Source organism: Eriocheir sinensis, unplaced genomic scaffold, assembly GCF_024679095.1.
Source record: "Eriocheir sinensis breed Jianghai 21 unplaced genomic scaffold, ASM2467909v1 Scaffold366, whole genome shotgun sequence".
Lineage (NCBI taxonomy): Eukaryota > Metazoa > Arthropoda > Malacostraca > Decapoda > Varunidae > Eriocheir > Eriocheir sinensis.
This window is the reverse complement of record NW_026111683.1, coordinates 64,079-90,452: the sequence shown is the minus strand read 5'-3', so window position 1 is coordinate 90,452 and position 26,374 is coordinate 64,079. Positions and strand designations below refer to the sequence as shown.

The following is a 26,374-nucleotide window of genomic DNA, read 5'->3' as shown; positions in this document are numbered from 1 at the left end:
CTTGTAAAACACATTTTAACAATATTGCATTTCAGAAGATATTAGGTTTTGACCTACCTTTGGTTTTGACTGGCTTCGTCGCTGAGACCCGCCCGTGGAGAACAACTTCCAATATCGCTGGGGTCTGGTTGAGAGAAACCGACATCTGATCGATCAGAGCTAGTCGACGACGTCTCTTCTGAAAAAAGATAGAAAGACTAAAGTCGATATTGACCATGCTGCCCAGCTCTCTACCTCCCTCCCGTCATCCACATCTGCTACTGTTTTTTTATGACAATCATATAAAGTAACGCAAACATTTAAGTACTTACCATTGTTTCTAGTAGATATATCTTTCGATCCAGTCCCAAGGCCCTCTGGAAAGCAGGCCGCCCTATGAGCTGCGAGTGCGGACAACGGAAGTAATTATTACACCATGAACATTTGATACAGGGTGTACAGGGGTCCTCATGTTTACGGGAAACAAGAACAGGAGACCTCTTGACCTGAGACCGCCTTGAGAGCCTGTGAAGTGCTCGTTGGCTTGACGTCCATAAATACCCTTCGACATTGTGTGTCTGTTTGTACATGTGTGTGTGTGTGTGTGTGTGTGTGTGTGTGTGTGTGTGTGTGTGTGTGTGTGTTCCTCAGGTCAGTCCTTAATGACCCGAGGTTTATTGTAATGACTTGAATCATTAAGGCTTCCGAAGACCAGAAGGCGTGGCCTCAGATACATGGAGATGTCATCGAAACATTTTTTCCGTGATTTTTATCTCGCATGAACAGATGTGTGTGTGTGTGTGTGTGTGTGTGTGTGTGTGTGTGTGTGTGTGTGTGTGTGTGTGTGTGTGTGTGTGTGTGCGCACGTGTGTGTGTGTGTGTGTGTGTGTGTGTGTATGCATGTGCGTGTGCGCGCAAGCATGTGTGTTCCTCGGGTCAGTCCTTAATAACCTGAGGTTTATTGTAATGACTTGAATCATTAAGACTTCAATAGGCGTGGCCTCAGATACATGGATATGTCATCGATCCATTTTTTCCGCGATTTTATCTCGTAAGACCAGATGTGTGAGTGTGTGTGTGTGTGTGTGTGTGTGTGTGTGTGTGTGTGTGTGCGTGGGAGTGTGTGTGTGTGTGTGAGTGTGTGTGTGCGTCAGTGGGAACCGGGAGGGACCGAAAGAAAGATAAGAAGCCGGGAACAGGTGCGAGGGACATATTCCAGCCTGGTCATTAACCTAATGTCTTTAACATTTTTCCGTGATTGTAATCTTGGGGTCACTCGAGATCTCGATCTTAACTTGTGTGAGTGTGTGTGTGTGTGTGTGTGTGTGTGTGTGTGTGTGAGTGTGTGTGTGTGTGCGTGAGTGTTAGCGTGAGTGTGTGTGCGTGTGTGTGTGTGTATGCGCGCCTATGGGAAGAAAGATAAGACACCGGGAACAGGTGCGCGGGACATATTCCAACCTGGTCATTAACCTAATGTCTTTAACCTTTTTCTGTGATTATAATCTTGTGGTCACTCGAGCTCACGATTTTATCTTAACTCTTCAAGTACCCTCCGCTGACCCCCCCTCTCGTGGTCATTCGAGGGTCCAAGATCTTATCTTAACCCTTAAAGCACCCCTTCTCCCGTCACCCCCCCACCCCCCCTCCCTGCTGGGCACCCCTACTCCCGTCACCCTCTCGCTTCCGTACGCTAGTCCGAGAGGGGGTGAGGGGGGGGGGGTGAGTGGGGGGGTGAAAAGGTAAAAGAGATGGGGGGGGGGTAGGGGGGGTCCAGATACCCCCTCTTCCGTAACCCCCCCGCTGACCCCCCCAACCCCCACTTCCAGTCCCCCCCCCTTCCAATTACCCCCACTTCCGTACATTTGTTACTACTAACAATAAGTTTCCCACTAAGTCCATAAATCACTCGACTCAACACTAGTCCCAAGGAGTCATTTCAAAGAAGCACGAATCACTGAAGCACAGTATTTAATCAAGTGCTGAATTCCAGACAACAAGGTTGCACCTACTTAGAGCCATAGCTTTAACATAAGCTACAGGTCCCTAACTAAAACCACCAACCTTACAACGTAACACAAAATGTAGACAGAGCGCCAGAGACGAAGCACCAAAGCCCAGTGCGCCGGTAGAGAGAATGTCGGCTCACCCCCGCCGCCCAGCGAGCATTCCTCTCTATGCACGTGTGCGCCTGCGTGAGGAACATCGAATGACAACTACTCAACCCTCCAACTACTAACAAGGAAGTCACCCAAGTGAGGGGTACGTAACATAGACCTGAAAAACGGAGTATCAGGAGTTAGTGGTACTGACAGCCGATGCTTCAAAGGCTCTCCAGACTTGTCCTTGTTATCACATTGTAACTATTAAGAGACTCTACGGATAACTTTACCTCTTTTCACACACCCTCATCTGTTGTTGTAGACTCCGCCCGTCTCAAAGGCGTGCCGAGGGTAACGACACTGGCAATTAATTGTCACGCACCGGATGAGTGTTTATCTGCGACAGTTTTGTGTCAAGGTGTGACTCGAAGGCTCAATTTGTAGCAGATCTCCTTCAAGGCTTTTTTTTTTCTTTTCTTTTTCCTATTCCAAATACCTCCATTACCATGTATCCTAATAACAGTTTGGTCAATTTATTTTTTTCTAGGATGTATCATGTAAATATTTTTTCGAGCTATGATTTTGTTTTCTCGGAAGAGTACTGAGCTTCCACGTCCACGACTCTAGCCCTGTTTACCTCAACCGGTATGTACTTTACCCATTTCTTGTTACTTCTATGATTATTTTTATTATCATTGGCCTTTCCCGATGTTGTCTCGTTAAGCGGGCTCTGACTTGTATATAATTCTTTAAAGCAAGCATAGCAAGACCTCGCTTGGCTAGCACACATTGCGCAACCTTAACATTGAAGGGTACACTAATTTTAAGGGTCGGGTGAGTCGCCGGGTCGCGACTTTTATGTGACCGAGCGATGTAATGTATATATTATAATGTACATGTGAATGTGTGACTGTATGTCGCAACACCATGGCAGTGCCGTACACAGGATGTTTAATACCACGTGGTTGCTGGGTGGTGCTTACGGAGGTGCTCCTTACCGTGGGAGCGGTGCTGATTCGACAAGCATTGGCACCGGATTATTCCTGCTGCCGAAATGAAGCCGGCAGAAGACAGTGGGCGGAGGTGACGAGCAGATCACTGCTCGGGGTGTGTGTACGACTGCTCACAAAAACAGTAATTATTCTGTAAAACTGTTAATATAGTTAAAAGTAAACACGTTTTTTTTTAATATACCAGAGAGAGAGAGAGAGAGAGAGAGAGAGAGAGAGAGAGAGAGAGAGAGAGAGAGAGAGAGAGAGTAAGTGAACTCAAAGGGAACGTAATGGCTCCGCTCGGCCAAAACATAATCCACATCACTTAACTTAATGGGCTATTGTGTTATCTCAACAACTTCAATCAACTGGAGAAAGCAGGCAACGGTACACCGGACCTGACGAGAGATACCAGTTATTGCGGGAAGAGAGCACACAGGAACACGCGTTCGACCAGAACGCCTGCCTACAGCCAACTCACCCACTGCTGATGATTTCTTTGGGTTGTAGGCGCCTTCTGTGTAATGGTACACAGTATAACCAATGTTGCATGTAACCCACTGGAACTAACCAGTATGGGAGGCAATTATCACCCAGAATACAAATATTTATGATACAATTAAGGACAAAATACCGGAGGCCTTTTTTTTATTTCTTAGTGAGGAGTATAGAGTGTTATTTTGTGAGTAGCAAATGTCAGTAAACTGCACAAGAGGGCAAAATTCTAGTGTTTACTCATACTCCCTCTTCTCCCCCAAAACAAGCTTGGGGGCCTGTAGGAATGTGTGGTTTTCGGGTGGGGGACAAAAAATGTATCACAATCACATAGTTTTTGAGCTAGGGATGGGACGTAAAATACCAAAGTTGTAGGGAAAATCCTTACATTATATATGAGTGTTTTGCACCTACAGGTACCCTGCGCATGAATTATAAAGATCACAATCAATAACATTTAGGGATTATTTTATCCATATGGAAACTGCACGTTTCACCCACAGGGGGTTAGAGGAGGATAGGTTAGTTTATTTTCGGTTATGTTATGGCAGATTTGGTACTTTTTGTTTTTCCCTATATGTACATAAGAGTGTTGTTTGACTGGACAAAATGTAGAGTAGTAAGCTACTTTTTAAAGCTATATGCTACTCTTGGGACTACATCCCATAACACAATATCACGTAACATAGCCTAAACTTAACTAACCTATCCTAACCTAAATTCGCCTATCGGTGAAATGCGCGGTTTATGTACGGGGTCGAAAATATCTAAATGTAAGGATTTTTCCCTACATCACCTTCTCTTCCTCACCGAAACACAGGTTTCTGAGGCTACTGACAACAATCTCTACTCATGCTAAAAAGCCTTGGCTTAGTCACGCTTGTTCTCGTGCTGTCAAAGATAGAGAGGTAGATCACAAAAGGTACCACAGCCTTCGAACTCCCGCTAACCATAATCTTTACGTTTCTGCCCGAAATCGTGCAAAATCTATTCTCCGACTTACCAAAAACTTCTTCATTGATAAAAAATGCCAAAACCTTGCTTTTTCTAATTCTTCCCATTGACTTCTGGCATATACCGAAATACATATCCAATTTCACTTCATTTTTTCCTCCTCTCCTTAGCCCTGACGGCAGCACAGCTGTATCATCTATAAGGCTGAACTCGTTTCTCAAACTTTCTCTAAAAACTCTACTTAGGACGACCGCTGTTGCAGGTAAGTACAGGTCGGAAATATACCTCAAATGAAGCTCCCTAGCGTCTGTGTAAGAACAACGTTAAGACCTGCAGACCATTCACCGGACACTATTCGACCCAATTTGAGTTTGACTCATAGACTCCATCACACGTCAGTGTCTGTCAACGGGACTTTGAGCAGACCTTGTCAGTATCCTTTGATGTCTGGAATAAGTGTACCCACAGAGGTTTCAGTTGTTGACATGAAGACCTGTGTGCTGATTGATGAACATGCACTTATCCAGACACTAGGAAAGCCTCATGGGTGCCAAACATTTGGTGACTATGCTGAGGTCTTTATACACAATGTGACACCAAATTGGAGAACACATAACGAGAGTTGATGTAGTGTTTGACCGCTGTATTGGAGAGGAATCAATCAAGACTGCTACTCGATCAAAGCGAGTGGGTAAGAGGAAACTTGATTCGCAAGACCACTGATGGCCCAGATGTTCCACTTCTTCAGGTCTGGAGTAGGTTCCTGTCCGAGGCAATCATGCAGCTAGCTTTGAACCCCAGAAGTTGTAAATGGTTCATATGAACTTGTATAGTTTATTCAGTCCATAAAGGCATGTATAGTTTATTCAGTCCATAAAGGCATAACATATTTGTATTAATTGTAATTACTGAAAAGGAAAGAGTACCGTGCTTGTGACTATCGTATTTGTGACAAAACTTTTTTTATATGTATATATTTAACTGTTTAAGTAGAATAATTGCATGGCTTGTGTGTATTGCACTTCAAACAACATATAACCCTAATTACCAAGCATGCTTTGATTTTATTGGATAAAAAACTGTTCACGCTGTTTGACCTTGAAAGTCAAAGTTCAGGGCGGCATCCACCCACACCTTTTTCTTCACTCTATAACTGATTGATCTGGCAAGGATGCCTGCTATTAACACTATATTAGACAACTTACCCATTGTATTTAGAATTGTGGTGGTTCTTGTTTTGCTGAAATGTTTGAGTAAGATATGTTGGAGATGAATAAGTAATTGACCTCCACATTCAAACTACTCAAGAGTAAGAAAATCAAGGTCCAGAAACCATGAAGATAAATTCTGTTTATTCAAAGAACTACCTAAAATGAGCACTTACCCAATTCATTAGCAAGTAGAGGAGTTAGGCCGGGGAGGGAAGTTGTAAAATGATGATTGCAAACTTTTTCCAACGAAAAGGGGTACAAATTGGATATGCTAGCATGTGGAAGACAGTTTCCGAAATCTAAATAATGAATTCACTGGAAACATTATTCTTTATTGAAGCATAATAGAGCATGTAGTCCGGTGACACGTAGTATCAGCTTCTTGCATGGCGAGCATACACTAAATACAAAAAGTTCCTTTGCAACCTAAAAGCATTTACCTTGGTGAGACTTAAAATTTCACAATGAAATACTTTGACAATCGAGATTAGTAAACCATGCACTGTTTTCGCCCATTAAACAAGCAGATTCCCTTAATTAACCCATATAAGCCTATGGTTGCGTTTCCGCAACACAAAAAGATACCTATACATGTTTCCACTTGTACTCGCAGGAAAGAATGTGACAGAGGATTTGAACTCGCCAGTTTGTAGCTGACACTCATAGCTACTGGTCCAGTTTTCTTTTTCTCCCCCTGAGAGAGATGCCTAGTATCAGGAATTCCTAGAAGTGTCATTAAAATTTGACTCGCGATGTCTTCTCACAAAAAGAAGTAAGTATCATGTATTTTGTTAGGCTTAAGCTCCCTTCACTAGTAAATCGTAAGATTATGGATTCTAGTACCCAATACTGATATTATGTAAAACTTTGGTGGTGTTGTGTACTTCGTATGAATCCCTAAAATTTGCATTTATTTTCTGATGCGAAAACGCAACCATGGGCACTCTGCCCCTTGTGGGTGTTGCGTTATCGCATCGGTGGGCATACAACTTTAGTGACAATACAATAGAAACAAGAGCTAAATTCAGAGAAGAGACAGTAAAATTGCTCTTTATAATAAAAATAATTACTTTTCTTTTATGTCCCACTTTTACTAACTCAGTGATTGTTTTTTCCCACTGACCTTTGAGGTTGCATGAAATTTTAGAAGAAGTTGAAAAGCCTATGGAGGACGACACAGATGGAGAAGATGAAGGTGCAATCAAAGAATCAGAAAACCAAATAACAATCTACATAACACCTCCAGATGATTGGAATGAGACTGATGAAGATTCTGGTGAAGAAGATCATGTCGAGATTAGAAATTTGACTGGATCCCAGCTTCTGAGTGAAACTGAACTCCGAACCAATGAATCACCTTGTATCCAAGAAGATTCTACTCCGCAAGATGACATGCAAGAGGATAATGCCCCACAGCCTAGTTCTTCAAAGTCGATTTCGAGGAAGTCTGGGAGAAAATACCTCAGACAGTGGCATGAGGATGATGTCCCTTTCATGGAAAAAAATTACAAGTTACCCTTACAGGCCTAAAACAGCTGATCTACCTCGTCAACCACATGAAATATTTGAGCTGTTCCATGACACTCTTGCAATAGAGAGACTGGACAAAGATACTGTGATGTATGCAGTGCAAAAGGGAAACCACACATTTCAGTTGTCATGCAATGAGATGAAAGTGTTTATTAGCATTTTATTGCTCTCTGGCTACGACACTTTGCCACGCCGTCGTCTTTACTGGGCAACGGAACCTGATGTTCGAAATGAGCTCACAGCAAGATCAATGCGGATAAACCGTTTCGATGAAATAATGAAACATTTTCATGCAGCCGACAACACTAATCTTGATAAAGAGGACAAGTTTGTAAAAGTGCGTCCTTTTCTAGAACGATAATGGTGTGGTTACCATCGCATCTACACATTGTGGCGTGCACCCCGTCAAGCAAGTTCAGCGTTGGTCAGCAGCTGAATGTAAAAGAGTGGTGCTACCCATGCCTTCAGTAATTGGATTGTACAACTCAAACATGGGTGGTGTAGACAGTCTAGACCAGAACGTATCCAAGTACCGTATCGCAATTCGAGGAAAAAAAATGGTACATCCCTATTCTATCATATTTGCTGAATGCGTATATGAACAATGCATGGTTATTTGCTCGGGAAGGCGGGTATAAAGAAGATATTTTAGCTTTTACGCGCCACGTTGTGCAACACCAGCTGAAGAAGTATGGAGTACCAGCATGTAATCCACGCAGACAGAGAATGCTTACTGCTCAAAATGCACATGTAGATGAGGAGAGAGATGACAATAAGGGGCATGATATTTCAAAGAGTATTCCTGAAAGGCGACGCCGATGAAGGTAATGTAAAAGTCAAACTGTCTATGTTTGCAACAAATACAATGTTCCCTTGCATGTTAAGTGCTCATTAGATTACCACAGAAGTACTCCCTGAGTAGGTTAGCAATATGAACATGAAGGACAAGGAATTCTTCTTTCATTTTACAGAATTCTGAATTGATTTTTAATAACTTTGAATTTGCACAGGTTTAGTACTAGATAATGGGGGCCATAGCCGTCTCCTAATTACAGGGAAAGCGCATTATATGGTTAAAATATTGCAAATATAAACTTTTTGTATAGTATTGATTTATTCATGTATTATGTTGAATTTCTTACTGTAAAGATATTTTCAATAAACAATAACACAAAACAGTATTCTTTAATAATACCCTTTCATAATCAAGCAATGACATTGCTTACGATTCGATATAATACACAAAACTGTATAAAGAAACTAAGGACCTCATTGACCATCGTTGCGTTTTCGCAACACGCGCAAGTAGTATTGTGCCCATCGTTGCGTTATCGCAACTACTAAATTATGCAGTAAAAGGGCAAAATAACACTTGGTATGATTCAGTAAAGTCATATTCTAATACAACTCAGACACAGAACTTATTCCAAGAACTTTGATTTTTTACGGGCATATATGGGTTAATACAATACAAAAACTCATTATGTAAAGACTCTTAAGAATTATATTCCTCATATCCACAGGATTCTATTACTGCCACATTTCAGAATTCTACAAGATCAAAGGAGAAACTATGTTTTTGATCCTGACAAAAGGAATGTTTGATTCAGCCCTATTATAATAATTCATTGACTATTTCAGCAGTACTCATTTATAAACTGTTCATGAAAGTTGTTCTGGTAAGAGTATATAACTGCAAGTATGCACACAAACATTGTCCTCAGAACTTTAGCTTTTGTGTTCAATGATATAGGTGTTCTAGACAAGACAGCCGAAGAGCACACAGACCGCATTTTTTTTTCAAACTGATGTTCCACATACAAGTTGACAGTACTGAAAAAGGGAAGACAGGAATTGCAGGCCTCTAGGTTAAAAGCTGCAGAACGCTTAACCTCTGATCTTACTATCATTTCCGATTGGGGCAAAAGAAACTTAGTTTCCTTCAATGACTCAGAAACTCAATTTCTTCACCTATCAACTTGACACAACCTTCCAAATAACTATCCCCTATTCTTCAACAACACTCAACTGTCCCCTTCTTCCACAATTCATATTCTTCGCCTTTACCAATCCCAAAATCTGAATTGGAAACTTCATAGCTCCTCTCTTACTAAATCAGCATCCTTGAGGTTAGGTGTTCTGTACTGTCTTGGCCAGATCTTTTTTCCCTCACAGTTGCTACCTATTTATGAGGGCCTTGTCTGTCCCCATATGGAATTTGCATCTCACATGTGGGGGGGATCCACTCATGTCTCTTCTGGACAGAGTGGAGTCAAAGGCTCTTTGTCTCTCTTCTGAGTTTACTAACTGCATGCCTCCCCTCCTCCTGCTGCCCCGCTGCACCCGACTTTCTACTGTAGCTCATCCTTTTTTTTATCTATATCCCTTATGCAAGAGTTAACCAGTATCCCCAATCTTTCATTCCCTCTACTGGTAAACTCTAACAGCCTTCCTTTATCTGTATTTCCTCCTGCCTATGACTTGAATTCTTTCAAGAGGAGAGTATCACCATCCTCTTGACACTCTTTGCAGGGGCAGCGAATAGCGGTCTTTTTTGTTTGAGTTTATTTTTACCCTGGAGCTGCTTCCTTTGCTGTAAAAACAAAAAAAGTATTGAAGAAAGGGGTGAAGAGGAAAGCATTGAAAATATTTAACTTCCCTTGAACATCCTATAAGCCCCGTCTATACATTATACCAAACATGATAAATAATCATCGGAATTGCCTAGGAAATCATTCTCAAATCATAAACATGAAAAAGATAACTGAACACCAGCTCTGGGTCCCCCTCCTCTAAGGAGTATTAGCTGCTCATGGTGAGGGTGTCATGGATGATAAGCCACTCATTGTCACCCAGTATGTCAGCGGTCTAGTGCAAAAAAACTGCAATGGAGGTTAGTCAACACATATGCCAGGTCGTTCACAGGACTGCTTCCCAGCAACAGAAGTAAAATGTTGGTATTTGAGAGAAATAAGAGTGAAGTGGTTAATTTTAATTGTTCATACAGGGTGAAAGTTGAATGTCCAAAAGAATGTAACATTAAACTGAATGGAGAAAGGATGGAGGAGGTGAATGAATTTAAGTATCTTGGTTCGAACCTGTGCAAACATGGAAGCATGGAAGGCGAAACCAGAGAAAGATCTGTACAGGGGAGAAGAGGGATTGGGTCTCTGGAGAGTATGATAAAAATAAGGACAGTTGACATGAGTGAAAAAGGGATTATATGATGGAATAATTGTGCCGACGATCACTTATGCAAGTAAGATGTGGACAGGGAATGAAAACCAATGTGCAGGATACAGGCAGTAGAAATGAGCTTCCGAAGAATAGCTTGTGGGGAAGGAGAATAGATGAATAATAATAATAATAATACAAGTCAAAATGTATATAACACATATGGTATGTTTAGTAAAGACGAAGATATGAAATGTGGAAAGATTGAGAGGGTTAAACGCGGTATCCTGAGATGGTTTGGCCAAAAGGAAAGGATGCTGGAGAGTGAAAAGATGAAGAGGATGTATACGAGTAAGGTTGTTGCGGTGACTGAAAGAGGACGACCCCCAGTGAAATGGGAGGACAGAATGCTGAAGTATGTGAGGGAAAGGAGCGAAAAAAGTGTAAGAGGATTAGAGGATGCAAGGAGGGAATGTAAGGACAGGAATAAATGGAGACTTCTGCTGTGGCCATCCCCTGGGACAATGGTTTTCAGCCTGTATTAATTAAAAAGAAAAATCAATCAATCAATAAATCAATAAATAAAATAAGAAAATAATGAAACAAAATAAACAAGCAAAAAGATATATCCTGTGTATATAATGGAGAAAGAGAGAGAGAGAGAGAGAGAGAGAGAGAGAGAGAGAGAGAGAGAGAGAGAGAGAGAGAGAGAGAGAGAGAGAGACTTCCCTCGCCACTTCACTTGGATTTCCATGGGCAGGGGCCAGGGGAACCTCTCGTTGCAGGGAGGGAGCCAGGCGAGCTTCACACTGCTGCTGTCCCTCCAGGCTATTCAGCTCAGCAGGCAACCTTGGGAAGGGTAATGTGTTAGGCTGTTTATCTTAGTGTATTATGGCTCAGCTTATAAAGTTTTGCAGGTGCAGTATTACCCCTTTGTGTATTATATAACAGTAATGTCACCACAATCTAAAGCGGACAGTATTCTAACACAAAAAAAATCTAGCACATACACAGAGGAATTTTAACATCATACTTTCTTTTCCGAAAAGTTGGGCGTGAGCAATACCTGGGTATCAAGTATATCAAACTTTAAACCATATCACTCACTGGTTTGCTTGTTTGTTTCCCTTAGTTTCATTCAAGCTCAGAAACTTAGCACAACAAATTACTGAGTCAGAAAAAAAAACAATAGTGTTCAATAAGTTATGTACTTTTGACTGTGAGGTGTCAGCTAATGGCTGCACAGGTCTCTGAATGCTGGAGGGCAGCAGTCCATCTCTGTGGTCCAATACTTGTCTGAAAGATGGTTCATTGAAAATTCTAAATTCAAAATAAAGTCTTCCTCTCCTACCCTGAACCCTCCTGACAAGAGTAAGATATGACTAACTTCGATCATATATTGACTGCCTGGGAAAAAAATAATCACCTTTGAGGCATTATTGTAATTACACATCAATACAAACTATACGCAGGTTAGTCAAACACAAAACTACAATAATTACATGGTATCATTACATGTTCAAGATTTTCGCCATGGGAAGCATAGGAAGCTCATGGTGAGGTCTTTTGAGGAGCTTGCTGTAGTGCCACTTGGGAGGTGTCCCAAGTGGCACTACAGCCACTATGCCCTCCAGTGGGACTGGTGTGCTGTGATGATGTAATACAGCAGCAAGCTCCTCACCACGAGTTTCCGATGCTTCCCATCATGGTCAAGTCTGTACAGCATTTGACATGTTTATAAAGGCATAATAATAATTACAGTATGAGATATGCAACGAGCTTCCATACAAGGCCAATCCACAACAATGACAACAGATTTTAAACCACAGCTGCAACTTGCTTTGGCACTCATCTTTGCTTGTGAACTCTGCACCTGTGCTATAGAAAACCTGCCATTCAAAGTTGTACTAAATTTAACTCCTCCAGGTGGCTGGGACACAACCTCTGACAATGAGCTGGCCCTTGCCCCTAATGAGCAGCGGGTAGGGACATTGGCATAAGAGAAGCAGTCTATATCTCTCCTACATAGAGAGGAAAAGTGGGATATCTCTATTGCTAATCAGTATACCATTGCATATCTTATACTACAACAATGAAATCAATCCCTTCTCCCTTTCCTCTACTAACCAAATAATCAAAATAAATCATTAAGCTGATGAGAGAAAATCATGACACAAAATGTCACAAAAGTGTACATTCTTCAACACATAACCACTTTAATTTCAAATCTTGGCTTTTATTTATTCCAGATAACAGCAGACTTGCAAACAGATGATCAATCAAACACAATTACTTGCCTTGTTCATCCCACTGGAAGTGACATGCCCATCGCAAAACTTTTCGCTGCTCAGCACCCTTACCAGAGGCATGCTTTCTGGTCCTCACGTAGATGTTGAGTCGCTCATACAGGATGTTGTCTTCTGCTGTTGGTGGTAGCGAGTGTTCTAAGTGCTAATCGGTTCACGGATAGAGAAAGTCAGTATCCGTTAGGGTTGCTTTATTGCACAAAAATACAACAAGTCATTGAGACAAACACAACACAAAAAAAAAGGTGTTTGTGTGGGTATGCGTTTGTGTGAATGTTGTTTGTGTAGGTTAACATTTAAGTGTTGGTGTATGTGTATAACAATGTGTAACGGTGGACAACAAGAGAACGTGGACGGACAGTCAAAGGTAAACGAATACAAGGAAAGTTAACGATGAAGACGCGACAAGACAGACTGACAGACACAGTGACGATGGACATTACATGAAAACACTGAGAATCTTAGTCTCTCTTTGCAGCACCCCATTTTCTTGTGTCACTTAGGGGAAGGAACACGCGATTCGAGCGGTGACTGTTACAGATATTCCCCCCCAGTGACTTCATAGAAGGAACGATATCTTCCTGGTGCGGAGTGGTGCAGATGGTGTTGTTTCGGTGACGGAGAGATGGGGCGCCTGGTCTGGGGCCAGTAGGTAAGCCGGCTTGACCCTGTCTACGGAGACCGCGTCCTGAGAACCCAGTCTGTCTATCGTGACAGTCTTTCTGGTCCGTCTCAGGACGCGGTAGGGTCCTTGGTAGGGCTGCTGCAAGGGCCGCCGAACGGCATCCACGCGCACGAAGACGTGGGTGCAGGTGTCGAGGTCCTGGTTGACGAAGGTCTTCTTCAGGGAAGAGCGAGGCTGCACCGGCTGGAGGCTCCTCATGGCACCTTTGAGGCGGGCGGCGAAGTCCTGGACGCCGCAGGGGGCGGTGTCAGGTGTGGGCGCCAGAAGTTCGCCTGGGAGCCGGAGGTTGGTGCCGTACACTAGTTCAGCCGAGGAGTGGTGCAGGTCTTCCTTCAGGGAGGACCTGATGCCGAGGAGGACCAAGGGAAGAGCCAGGGACCAGTTGTCGCGTTGGGTGGAGGCCATGAGGGAGGATTTCAGCTGCCGATGGAAGCGCTCGACCATGCCGTTAGCCTGCGGGTGGTAACTTGACGTTCTGTAGCGGCGGATGCCAAGGAGGGTCATGACTTTGTTCCACACGTTAGCCTCGAACTGGCCGCCGCGGTCTGAGGTGAGGCTGAGAGGGACGCCGAACCTGGAGACCCAAGTAGCAATGAAGGCGTGGGCGACGGCGTCCGTAGTGATGTCAGCGATGGGGCGGCCTCAGGCCAGCGTGTGAAACGATCCACGCAGGTGAGGATGTAGCGGTGGCCTGCGGAGGGCGGCAGGGGACCAACAAGGTCGATGTGGACATGGTCGAACCTCTCCGTGACGGGCGTGAAGGTGCCGGGTGGAGAGTGTGTGTGTCGCGTCACCTTGGAGGCTTGGCAGTCAGTGCAGGTTTTGGTCCATAGTCTGACGTCTTTGTTAATTCCCTCCCAAATGAAGCGGGACGTCATCAAGCGCTGCGAGGCTCGAATGCCAAGATGAGAGAGGTCGTGAAGCTGACGGAAGGCCTGGTAGCGGTGTCGCTGTGGCAGGTAGGGACGGATGGTGGCCGTAGAGACGTCAGCGTAGAGAGTGACCTTGGTGCCTGGGAGTGTGATTTTCTTCACTTTAAGCGCCGGGTTGTTCAGAAGCCTCTCCAGCTCTGCGTCGCCGGACTGATCGGCGGCTATGGCGGCGTAATCAAGTGAAGAGGACGTCACAGCGGTAATGTTGCGGGAGAGGGCGTCAGCTGGAGCGTTGTCTGCACCTTTGATATACCGGATGTCAGTGGTGAACTGCGAGATGTAGTCCATGTGGCGGAGTTGACGTGGTGTATAAGAGTCTTTGTTCCTCAGGAAAGTTGTAGTGAGGGGCTTGTGGTCGGTGAACACGTGGAAACGCCGGCCTTCAATGAAGTAGCGGAAACGTTTGACAGCCTTGAAGATGGCGAGAAGTTCCCGGTCGTAAGCGCTGTACTTGGCTTCAGACTTGGAGAGCTTACGGGAGAAGAAGGCGATCGGCTTCCAGGCGTTGTCGACGAACTGTTGAAGGACAGCACCAGTCCCAGTGTCGGAGGCGTCTGTTGCAATCGAGATCTCCGCGTCATAGGCAGGGAAGGACAACATGACTGTGTCGCTGAGAGCCTTCTTAGCAGCGAGAAAGGCGGCGTCAGCGTTCGGAGTCCAGGCGAGAGTGACAGACTGGCCACGCTTGCAGGGCTTCACCATGGCGTAGAGGGGCTGGAGCATGAGAGAGCAGTGTGGGACGAAGCGGTTGTAGAAGTTAACCATACCCAGGAATTCCTTGAGTTGGCGCTGGGTGGACGGCTTCGGGAACTGCTGGATGGCTTCAGTCCTTGAGTTGAGTGGAGCGATGCCTTCTGGAGTAACAGTGTGGCCAAGGAAGGTGAGGGAAGTAACACCGAACTCAGACTTGTCCACGTTGATCCGTACTCCGTAGTCTTGCAAGCGGGTGAGGACTTGGTGAAGGTGCTGTTTGTGAGAGGCTTCATCCGGGCTAGCGATGAGTAGATCGTCTATGTAGGCGAAGCAGAAGGGTAAGCCGCGGAGAACTTCGTCGATGAAGCGTTGAAAGGTCTGGGCCGCATTCATGAGTCCAAACGGCATCCTGACGTATTCAAAGAGACCGAAGGGCGTGATGACGGCAGTCTTCGGTATGTCGTCAGGATGGACTGGAATCTGGTGAAAGGCTTTGACGAGGTCCACACGTGAAAAGATGGTGGAACCAGCAAGTTGAGACGAGAATTCCTGGATGTTTGGCACCGGGTATCTGTCCATCTTAGTGCGCGAGTTAAGGGCTCGGTAGTCTCCACAGGGACGTATGTCGCCGTTCTTCTTGGGGACGACGTGGAGGGCTGATGACCAGTTGCTGCTACTGGGCCGTACAATACCTTGACGCAACAGGGACTCGAACTCGGCCTTGGCTTGACGGTAGCGTTCAGGAGCTAAGCGACGGGCCTTGGCGTGTACTGGAGGTCCTGTAGTCTCTATGTGATGCGTAACGTGGTGCTTGACGGGCAGGCTGGCTGAATAGGGCTGTGTCAGCGTGGGAAAGGACTTGAGCAGGGCGGCGAACTGGTGGTCCTTGTGAACGACGGCAAGTTGCGAGCTGTCACCTGGTGCTGGTTGAGCATTGGAGAAGATGGAAGTGAGCGGGTCAACCAACCTCCGTCCTTTGACGTCGACTAAGAGGTTGAAGTGCCTTAGGAAGTCAGCTCCGAGGATTGCCTGCGAGACGTTCCCGACGTAGAAGGTCCATTCGAAGCAACGTCGTAGGTAAAGGTCCACTTGCATGGTGTGTCGCGAGTAGACAGGTATTTTGGTACCGTTGGCGGCGTACAGGTGCAAGAGTGGAGGTAGAGTTCGCTGACTGGCGGTTGCTGGGATTATACTGACATCAGCGCCGGTGTCAATCAGGAACTTTGTGTTGGAACGGCAATCATGAAGGTGGAGCAGCGCTGAGGGTTGATGACGAGCGCTATGCTGCACTAGTGCTCGTCCTTGGTGTTTGACGCCTTGTAAGTGCACGGGGTGGTACACCTCGTAGCTTTCTCGCCGAAGTTTATGTGGTACCAGCAGAGTCCTGGGCTTTTCGAACGGGAGCGGCGCCGACGTCGGTGAGGAGTGGGGGAGCGAGAGCGGCGGCGATCGAGCCGCTCCTCAAGAGAGGTGACTTTCGTCGCGAGCAGGGAGACTTGCTTGACGAGTTCGTCAAATTGAGTGGTCCTTTCGGAGACGACGGAAGACACTGAGGAAGTTACCGGTCCAGGTAGAGTTGCCATGAATTCGTCTGCTAACTTGGCAATGGCGTCGGGCTTCAGGTCGTCCTTAACGCTGAAGAGGCTGCGCTGGACAGCAGGGGGCAGACATTGGTAAAACAGCTGTTTGAACAAGTCTGGGTCGAAAGACTGGTACTTTTCGCCGAGCAGCTGCTTCATGCGGCGTAGGAGGTCCGTCGGTTTCTCATTACCCAACTCTTCTTTGGAGAGGAGTTCACGGAGCCGGGTGGCGACAGAAGACTGAAGGCGTTGGAGTAGGGCAGTCTTCAGGTCTTCATAGGCATGATCAGAGTTGTAGGCTGAGGCGATGACGTCAGAGACTTGTGGAAGGACGTCGGCGGGCAGGAGGCTAACAGCGCGAGTGTACTGAGTAAGGCTGTTAGTAATTTTGGCGGTCTTGAATCCGCACTCCAAAATCGAGAACCATATGGACGGGTCCTGTGAGCAGAAGGGCGGCGCTTTGAAGGACACCGCCGCCGCAGCGGAAGAGTTGTCGTCGTCAGACATGGTGAAGTTGAACGGTGTTGGCAAGGGCGCTGGCGTACAACGGGCCAGGAGCCACGGCAGTCCGTGAGAGTAGAACGAACTGCGTGTAGTATAGGCACTGGCGCGTGCTAGGGACCTCAGTGGCCCGGGGAGTGAACCAGTGTCCAAGAAAGCACTGTAAAACAACACTGTACACTTAGTGGGAACACTGTGACACTAACTGTTGCTGGGGACTTGCTGCACTGTACACATAGATCCACAAGTGTAGGATAATCCAAGAGGGCGGTGGTAGATCCAGGAGGCGGTGGTTAATCCAGGGGGCAGCTAGTAATCCCAGTGGGGTGTCACACTGTGTTTGCGTGTACACTGAGTCTGCGGTGTGTGGTGGCGTATACACTGTCTGTATGGCGTGTACAATGAGTCTGTGTGTGGCGTGTACACTGAGTGTGTGGCACTGTGTCTCAGTAATATGTCGCACTGTGTTTGAGTGTTCACTGAGTCTGTGTAGGGTGTCACACGATGTGCGTGTCTCAGTCGCCGGACCAGCAGAAAACAGGGAGGAGGAAGGGTGGGGGTGGGTGGGTGAGCGCCGGGAGAAGCACCATGGGGCACAAAAGATGCCTGAAGGGCGCTGAAGATGCCTGGAGGAGGCGCACAGAGGGAGCCTAGAAGAGGCGCACAGAGGGAGCCTGGAAGAGGCGCACAGAGGGTGCCTGGAAGAGGCGCACAGAGGGTGCCTGGGGAAGGCACAGAGGGTGCCTGGGGAAGGCACAGAGGGTGCCTGGGGAAGGCACAGAGGGTGCCTGGGGAAGGCGCAGAAGGCGCCTAGGGGAGGGCGGGGGAAAACCCTGAAGGTGGCAACTACGCCTATGGCGTAATGTTTCTCCCGACCTGAGTGCTCAGCCCCACGAACCCCGAATGGAGGTGAGGATTTTTGCCCCAGGAGAGGGCGGACGAATGGACAAGTTACCCTGCCCAGGTCCTCCACTCTAGGAGAGAGTGCCCTTAAAACGGCACCGGCTATAAGCCACCTTGAACCATAGCAACACTCCGGGGTCACCAATTGTTGGTGGTAGCGAGTGTTCTAAGTGCTAATCGGTTCACGGATAGAGAAAGTCAGTATCCGTTAGGGTTGCTTTATTGCACAAAAATACAACAAGTCATTGAGACAAACACAACACAAAAAAAAAGGTGTTTGTGTGGGTATGCGTTTGTGTTAATGTTGTTTGTGTAGGTTAACATTTAAGTGTTGGTGTATGTGTATAACAATGTGTAACGGTGGACAACAAGAGAACGTGGACGGACAGTCAAAGGTAAACGAATACAAGGAAAGTTAACGATGAAGACGCGACAAGACAGACTGACACAGTGACGATGGACATTACATGAAAACACTGAAAATCTTAGTCTCTCTTTGCAGCACCCCATTTTCTTGTGTCACTGAGGGGAAGGAACACGCGATTCGAGCGGTGACTGCTACACTGCAAGCCTCTGTCTGCAGGCCAACTCGTACTCCTCAACAGTATAGTTGAACCTGATGATGAATTTTAATTGTCAATATTATGCTTCACTGCAACCAGTCAAGTAAAGTTGCATGTCAACTGGACAGACACTGAGAAAATAATGACAAGTGGTGTGTCTTTTCTGAAACAATACATAGTAATATAAACATTTTAATATTCAATACAAAGGTTAAGAGATAATAAAACTGAAATCTGTGCAGATGACAAAATATTTCAGTGACAATACTTTAGAGGGAAATTTTATTGAACACAATTCCCTTCTTTATTCGCATGAATTTTGGTGAATTTTCATGGTACTCCCCACCAATAATAATGGATGAAAATGTTTACTTGTATCTTTTGATGTTTTGAATTAATCTTTTTTGTTCCAAATACCCAGCTTTTGCCACTGGCCACCTACAGTGCCTCAGAAAGTATATATTAGTTTGCCAGAAAAATCCACTTGTCCTGCAACTAAACCTAATCTGACCATATCTATCCTAACTAACCTGACATAACCCTAACCCCGAGTTCCTGTGAAAAACCTGCAATAAAAAAGAAAAAAATGTAGACATTATAAATAGCTAATTTACAAGATGCATCTCCCTCTCTCTCTCTCCCCATTATCTTGCATGGAATGGGGATGAGACTATTTGGTCTATAGTTTAAAGAATCACTGCAAGACCCTTTCTTATAGATGGGAGACCCATGAGACAATTTCCATAATTGTGGTAGAGTACCAGAGGGCATGGATAGATTAAAGAGGTAAGAGAAAGGGTAGACTAGCTTAGAGGCACATTCCTTTAAAACTCTACTTTTAGGGCCCCTCAATTGGAGTTCTACATCCCTAGGAGAGAACAGGACAGAGGAAAGAGTGCCACGATAGACCTGATGAGAGTAAATATTTGACGGAGTCTCATCAATGAAGACTGATGAGAAAGCATTTACAAACAGTTCAGACTTTAAGTTCAGGGTGTCAGTGAGGATGCCATTGTTCATGAGAGGACCACCTTTAGGAAGATCATTTTTCTATTTTTTTTTTATACAGGAATGGAAGAGTTTAGGCTTAGTATAGCATTGTTCGATTAGGTTAGATTCATAATTAATTTTGGACTGGATAACTAGACTCTTTAGTTGTGCATTGATTTCAATAGTTTTGAATAGTAGTTTTTGTAGAGCTAGGTGGTGTAGTCTGCCATTAGTTTGTCTAAGTAATTTATACTCATTCCAGAGTTTACTGCACTGTTTGGTTATGTTACGAGGGATATGCTTTTCCCAAGGGACAGTCTTACTTGAAGGTTTTTTTTTAGGAACATACATATTAACAAGCTTGTTTAGAGAGTATGTTACAACATTAATGGCATTGTCATGTCAGCATCAAAGTGCATAAGTTCAAAGTTCCAATCGACACAACACAGGGCATTACGAATCTTGTCTTATTTACTTCGAGCCCAGTTCAACAAGGGAGGTCTAGCTCTGTCATGGAGGGTATTGCCTTGGAATAGTAATAAGGCTTTGACAACACAATGACCACAGCGGGGAAATGGGGGATAAGTGTTGACGTCTTGGATTATGGCATATTCAGAAGAAAGGATGAGATCTAGTAAATTGCCTGAGGTTGTAAAGGTGGGTTCTAAAACTAACTGATGAGCACCAAGAGTTAGGAAAAAGGCCCAGAACATGGCGTCAGTTTCACTAATGTTAAGGTCAGGAACGGCATCATTCCAAGAGATGGAAGGTAGGTTAAAATCTCCCATCAAAAGAAGTTCCTTATCCAGGCTAATGTTATACATGTAATTAATAAGTGCTACATACCCGGTATGTGTCATGAGTGTAAGAGGGGGCGGACGATAAACAGTTAATATAGGTTAAATGTGGGGATAAATATGGTCAAAGTATTAGGGAATGGCTCTGGATCATTGTGAACAACTGCCTTGATATTATTATTGATATATTTACAAACACCAAACTTAGGAATAAGAGAAGCAAAATCATTATGAAATATTGAATACCCATTAATATTAACAACTGAATCTTGAGTAACAGGGTCAAGCCAAGATTCAGTAACAGAAAATTGAAAATTCATCCTCAAAACATTTTTTTTTTGACACAAGGTAATCAACCTTATTAGATAAACAATTTAAGTTAGAGAGAGCTATGTACAATAGACTGTATCCTGTAGAGATAGGGAAGAAAGGTGTTGCATGGTTAGATGTTAATGAGTAGGGACCAGGGTCCCTGTCCCATCAACATTCGGCAAAGGGGCACCAGTGCCGACACCACCGTGAAGTATACCACAGGTCCCCCAAGATCGTTTAGGGAAGGGGATAGGCATAACTTGAAAAGAGGTAAAACTCGAAAAGTAGACGTTTGCGACAGAGATGAGGCACAAAATTATGCAATTCACTACATCTATCACCCGAAAAAACATGAACCACGTAAGAAAATCGTTGGTTGGGCGAAACTGTAAATTGTCCTATCGTAATGAGGTAGTGTCTTTAATCTTGGCCCGTAATAGGTCTGACTTGATAGGCACCACCTCGTCGAGGGTGATGGACGTATTACTATCTAGAAAAGAGGTGGTAACATCATTAAATTTCTGAGGAAGGGCATCAACATCTGATCCTAAACCTCTTATAATTACAGAATCAACATTTTTCTCTCTCTTCCTAATTTCCAAGGCTTATTCATGTAAGAAGGTGTGAATTTCAGCTGTAGAGGGTAGTGAGGAGTGGTCAAGAGTGGTGAGAAGATTCTGGTGGTTAGTTTTTGAATTGCTCATTTCTACAGTTGGGTTGGCAACAGCGCTGGCATGGTTAGCTTTTAAATTGCTTATTTCTTCAGTTAAGTTAGCAACAACACTGGCAAGACCCTTTACTGTCTTAGAGTTGAGATATATCCTTGCTGTTGGAAGACTAACTATTATTACGATTTAGGCATCGGCAACAGGAAGTGCAAACATAACATAGGCCATTATCAGACTAATCAACAACATTATTGAAGGCTTTGTAGGGAAGTCCTGAGCACCATGGGTCCAAACAGAGCAATGCTCACACTCCAGTGAGTCTTCGTCCCCAATGGCAATCCCATAAGTGCCACAACGGTAAACTGATGCAACAAATTTACTGGTATTAATCGCTTCACTCAAACAAGGATCTGAGGTACATGTACTGCGTACACCACGACCCTTTTCCCTACCAGTCATGGCTGGGACTTACCGGTGGGCTAGGCTCACCAAGGTGCGACGAAAGGCTGACCTTTCATCCTTGGGGGTGACCGGGGTGGAGACAGGCCTGTTACTATTTCGTTTATTTTGTTTATCCTTTCCACTATTCGTCTACTCACTTCCTTCGTTTATTTACTTCCTTCCGTCACAATGTACACCCTCACCTCACTGATACACAGTCATGACACACAGGTAAGGTTAGTTAATGGAGTATCACACGTTAGTTAGAGTTAGAGAGAGGAGAGGCGCCTTGCTATCTTGAAGACATCATTGTACTTCATGGCCAGCAGCAGCTCCTCGCTGGCGCCCACATCGCCGCGGCACATTTTTATCCCTTCCCTCTAAGGCTCAAGGCCTCTCCTTTTCTCCTCCCCTGGGGTGCTCTCACGGCTTCACTCCCTCACTCTCACGCGGGACGACCTGACATTGGATTAGGTTTACGGTAATTTACACTTCGGGGTCCACAGAGGAGGAAAGTGTTAATATTATGGTCCTTTTTGTACACGCGTCCCGCCTGGCGTCACCTTGTTTACATTCTACAAAGTTATCTTTTACTTACCAACTGAATGTAAATGGATACCAATATAAATACGTACGCCTCAAAAGTGTCCTTCTCCATGCTGTTGAGATCTGAGGTGGTCTGTACCGCAAGTTTGCGAAAGAAAGTCCACTCACTCGTCTGAGCGAAATCAGCGATAAACGACCTCCCTCCTCTCTATCTAGTAAGCAACTGAGATTACTCGGCGGTGAGCGGCTGAGGGGGAGTGCGTCGTGCGCCTGGCAGGCGACAAGAAACGAGTCTCGCGAATCGGTCAAAATATTTCGGCGAGCCTTAGGCCGGCCCTAGACGTAACTGTTTATCTGAACGATATAACTGATCAGATAAAAATCGTTGCAAGCCATCTGACGTCGCTGCCCCTACACCATTCCGATATATCGTTACAATTTTCATCGCTTCCACACCACAGTTTCCGTAATGTCATCCGAGGAGGAGGAATCTCTGGCTCTAGCAGGTTTAGCTGTGGCATTATGTGTAAAAAGGGCAAAAAGTGCATCTGGATCTAAGCGAGGTCGCAAGTGGAGTAGAGAATGGCTACTGAAAAGAAAAACTTATACTCATACAAACTTGTTGGTGGAGTTGAGAGCGGTGCCTAAGGACTGGAAAAATTATTTAAGGATGAACGAGGAAACGTACTTGAACCTTTTATCATTAGTAACACCTTTCATAGAGAAAGAAGACACAGTCATGAGATGTGCAATAACGCCTCATGAAAGACTGACAGCTACCTTAAGATTTCTAGCCACAGGACGCTCCTATGAAGACCTGAAGTTTTCAACCTTGATATCAGCTCAAGCTCTCCGGGTTATTATTCCTGAAACATGCCGAGCGATTTATAAGGTTCTACAAAACCAGTATTTGAAGGTAAGTATTTAATAAGTATGAGAAATATGTTGGTACATAACACAATCACAACAATGGTAACAAAAAATAGAACGTAACCAGTATTTTTCTATCCTTTATGTACGTGTACGGTATTTTTGTACCAGAAATACATAATACAATTATCCAAAACAAATATCAAACAGAATACTTGTATGCCAGTTTCCAATAATTATGTATCACTAATATAATAACTAAGGGATTTCGTTCAATACACTAATTGCCTGAGCTAAAGGGTCCATTGTCGAAGAAAGTGAGGGCAAGTGAAGGCTTGTGTGAGGCATGGTGTGAGGTACTGTTCTGGGTGTGGCAGAGGGTTGCGGAAATACGTTGTGCTGAATTGGAAATTGAGTGTTTGTTACTGGTACAGGCAAAAGTTTATGATGATGGGTAAGATTTCCCATTTCTGCTTCGAACAGAGCATCATTTATGATTTTTTCAGCCATTATCCTCTGTAAATTGTCCAATCCACGTAACTTGTGTGCAACATTCTTCCCAAATACGTCATGCTTATCTTCTATTTTTTGCTCCCTTGGTTTTTTAAAGTGTTCATTGATAGTCATCAGCACCTCATCACTCATGGCCGTTCTACATTTCTTTGGGGTAGGTCTGGACGGTGCCACATTAGTTGTTGTACTATTTGTTGGTAAAGGAGTTGACGACCGGCTGACATGTAATGGGTAGCTGATGTCAAGCATAGAATTTCCTTCAGTAGCAACTTCTAGTTCATTTACATCAGATGAGGGGCTGGACACAGGCACAGGCTCAACATCATGGCATGAATTCTGAAAGAAGAAATAACCTTTCATTAATTATAAGGAAAATGAAACCAATCATTTTGACGCATTCCAGTGCATTAATCTCATTTTAGTCTTCTCCATTTCAGTTCCCTCAAACGGAAGAAGAATGGAAAAGTGTCGCAGGACAATTTGAGCAAGATTGGCAGTTTCCACACTGTCTGGGGGCGTTGGACGGCAAGCACGTGGATATTATTCCTCCAGCTGACAGTGGTTCCCTGTTTTATAATTATAAAGGACGCCATAGTCTAGTCCTAATGGCAATCGCTAATGCGAAATGCGAATTCATCATGTGTGATTTTGGCTCAAATGGCAGGAATTCGGATGGCGGAGTGATACAGAATACTCTGTTTTACAGAAAATTAACTAATAAATCTCTGAATATACCAGCTGAAGGACAATTAGATAAATCACATAGAGTTTTACCATATGTCTTTGTTTGCGATGATGCTTTTGCACTTCGGCCTGATATGATGAAACCTTATAGAATGGGAGACTTGACTGGACATAACGAAAGAAAGATATTTAACTATCGTCTCTCACGAGCACGTCGGGTGATAGAAAGTGCTTTCGGAATTATGGCCTCAAGATTTAGAATATTTCATACACGAATAAATTTGAGTTTAGACAACATTGATGCCGTAGTTATGGCTTGTTGTGTGTTGCACAATTATCTACTGAAATCTTCGCTCAGCTATGCCTCTGCGGATTGCTTTGATGTAGAAAATATAAACTGCGGTACCACTGTGCAAGGTTTAAGAGCTGAAGAATCAAATATGATGAATATCGCCCGAAGAAACCAAGGAAACCCGATGGAAGCCGCTAAAATTATCAGAGAAAATTTCGCAGATTATTTCATCAGTGAAGGTAAACTGCCATGGCAAGACAACTTTATTGAGTGAAGAGAAATTAAGGTTGTAGCTACATCTTCGTGCTCAAGTATGTGTGTGACAATGCTACATAAAAGAACCTCTTAGGTAACTGAAATTGCTTTCTGGGTGTTATGTATGTAATATATGATCCAGTGTTTCATGTGCCAACGGGCCGGATAGTAGAGCATAAATGATATTTTTTATTTGTTTTGCTGTTAAATGATAGGTTAAATAAAATTTTAGAGTGAAAAAATATACATAATTATCTACTTGTGTGACATACGAGACGGAAACATAACAAATTTACTGGGTAACTCAAATAATTCATACCATATTACATATCTCAATAACGTCGTTATTATATATAGGCAACTTTAACTCACTTTGTCTCATTAAATGCACAAGATGGCTCAGAATATTGTGTTGAACACATTTACTTCAAATGTTAATACCATTTATTCTATGGGCGTGTCGCACTTCATTAAAAAAGAATACATGTATAACTCACCTCACTTTCATTTTCCTCAATATTAGTAAGACCTTCTCGTGGTGTTTCTTGATCGTGTAGAAAGGCAAGATTTTCAAAATACCACAGTTTTGGAACATAAACATCATATGCTCCTGCTCCAGATTTCTTGGAAGCCTGCACTTTCTTCAACTCTTTTCTATATGTGGTGCGTAAGTTATTGATTTTTTTGACAACCATATCACGGTCAGCATCAGGTGTTGTTTCTCTTAACTTTTCAATTAATTTTCCATATGCTGCGTTTCTTTTGTCACGGTTATGATACTCTTTGCACTTAACTTTCCATAAACACTCTTCGGTTTGGTAAATGTCAATAAACTCCTCCAATGTTTTGCGATTCATAATGAAGTATTTCTGAAAAGCTGGAAAAGGCGTGCACACTTTATTTAAGTCACAAATAGACTGATAATCTGTACAGTTTTCCCCCTACACGTGAGATTTTCATCTGAAAGGAAAACAATCATTAGATCGTTCAGATAAAAAGTTTGAATGATTCAACTGTTCATGCCGCTCGATCAGTTCATCTGAAACGATCAAAATCTGCGCAAATTTCCCCCTACACGTCAGTTTTATCTTAACGATTTATCTGATCAGTTATATCGTTCAGATAAACAGTTACGTCTAGGGCCGGCCTTAATCGGTCACAATATCTCGCCACCCCCTCCCTTCGCCACCCCCACCCCCCCTAAAAAAAAATAACAGTTGCTACATGCCATCCGAGAGAGAGAGAGAGAGAGAGAGAGAGAGAGAGAGAGAGAGAAGCCATTAACCCTAATATATAATTTTAAGATTTGCCACGTGGGCAACCAACCCTTTTTCATTATTTATAGAATTATTATCCTTAATCATATAATATCCTATACTTTAATATAATACGTGATTCCTTTTATGTGT

At 44.0% G+C, this 26,374-nt stretch overlaps 2 protein-coding genes across 2 annotated transcripts; one reads left to right on the top strand and one right to left on the bottom strand.

Moving 5' to 3' along the window:
- The first annotated feature begins 22,677 nt into the window (after positions 1-22,677).
- LOC126991924 (putative nuclease HARBI1) lies at positions 22,678-25,457 on the top strand. Its single transcript, XM_050850598.1, has 2 exons — positions 22,678-23,267; positions 24,172-25,457. The coding sequence occupies exons 1-2, from the start codon at positions 22,821-22,823 to the stop codon at positions 24,982-24,984; spliced, it is 1,260 nt and encodes a 419-aa protein (XP_050706555.1). The 5' UTR covers positions 22,678-22,820; the 3' UTR covers positions 24,985-25,457.
- On the bottom strand, positions 23,349-26,113 carry LOC126991925 (uncharacterized). Its single transcript, XM_050850599.1, has 2 exons — positions 25,463-26,113; positions 23,349-24,070 (listed from the first exon to the last, which is right to left on the bottom strand). The coding sequence occupies exons 1-2, from the start codon at positions 25,820-25,822 to the stop codon at positions 23,480-23,482; spliced, it is 951 nt and encodes a 316-aa protein (XP_050706556.1). The 5' UTR covers positions 25,823-26,113; the 3' UTR covers positions 23,349-23,479.
- Between the last annotated feature and the right edge of the window lie 261 nt (positions 26,114-26,374).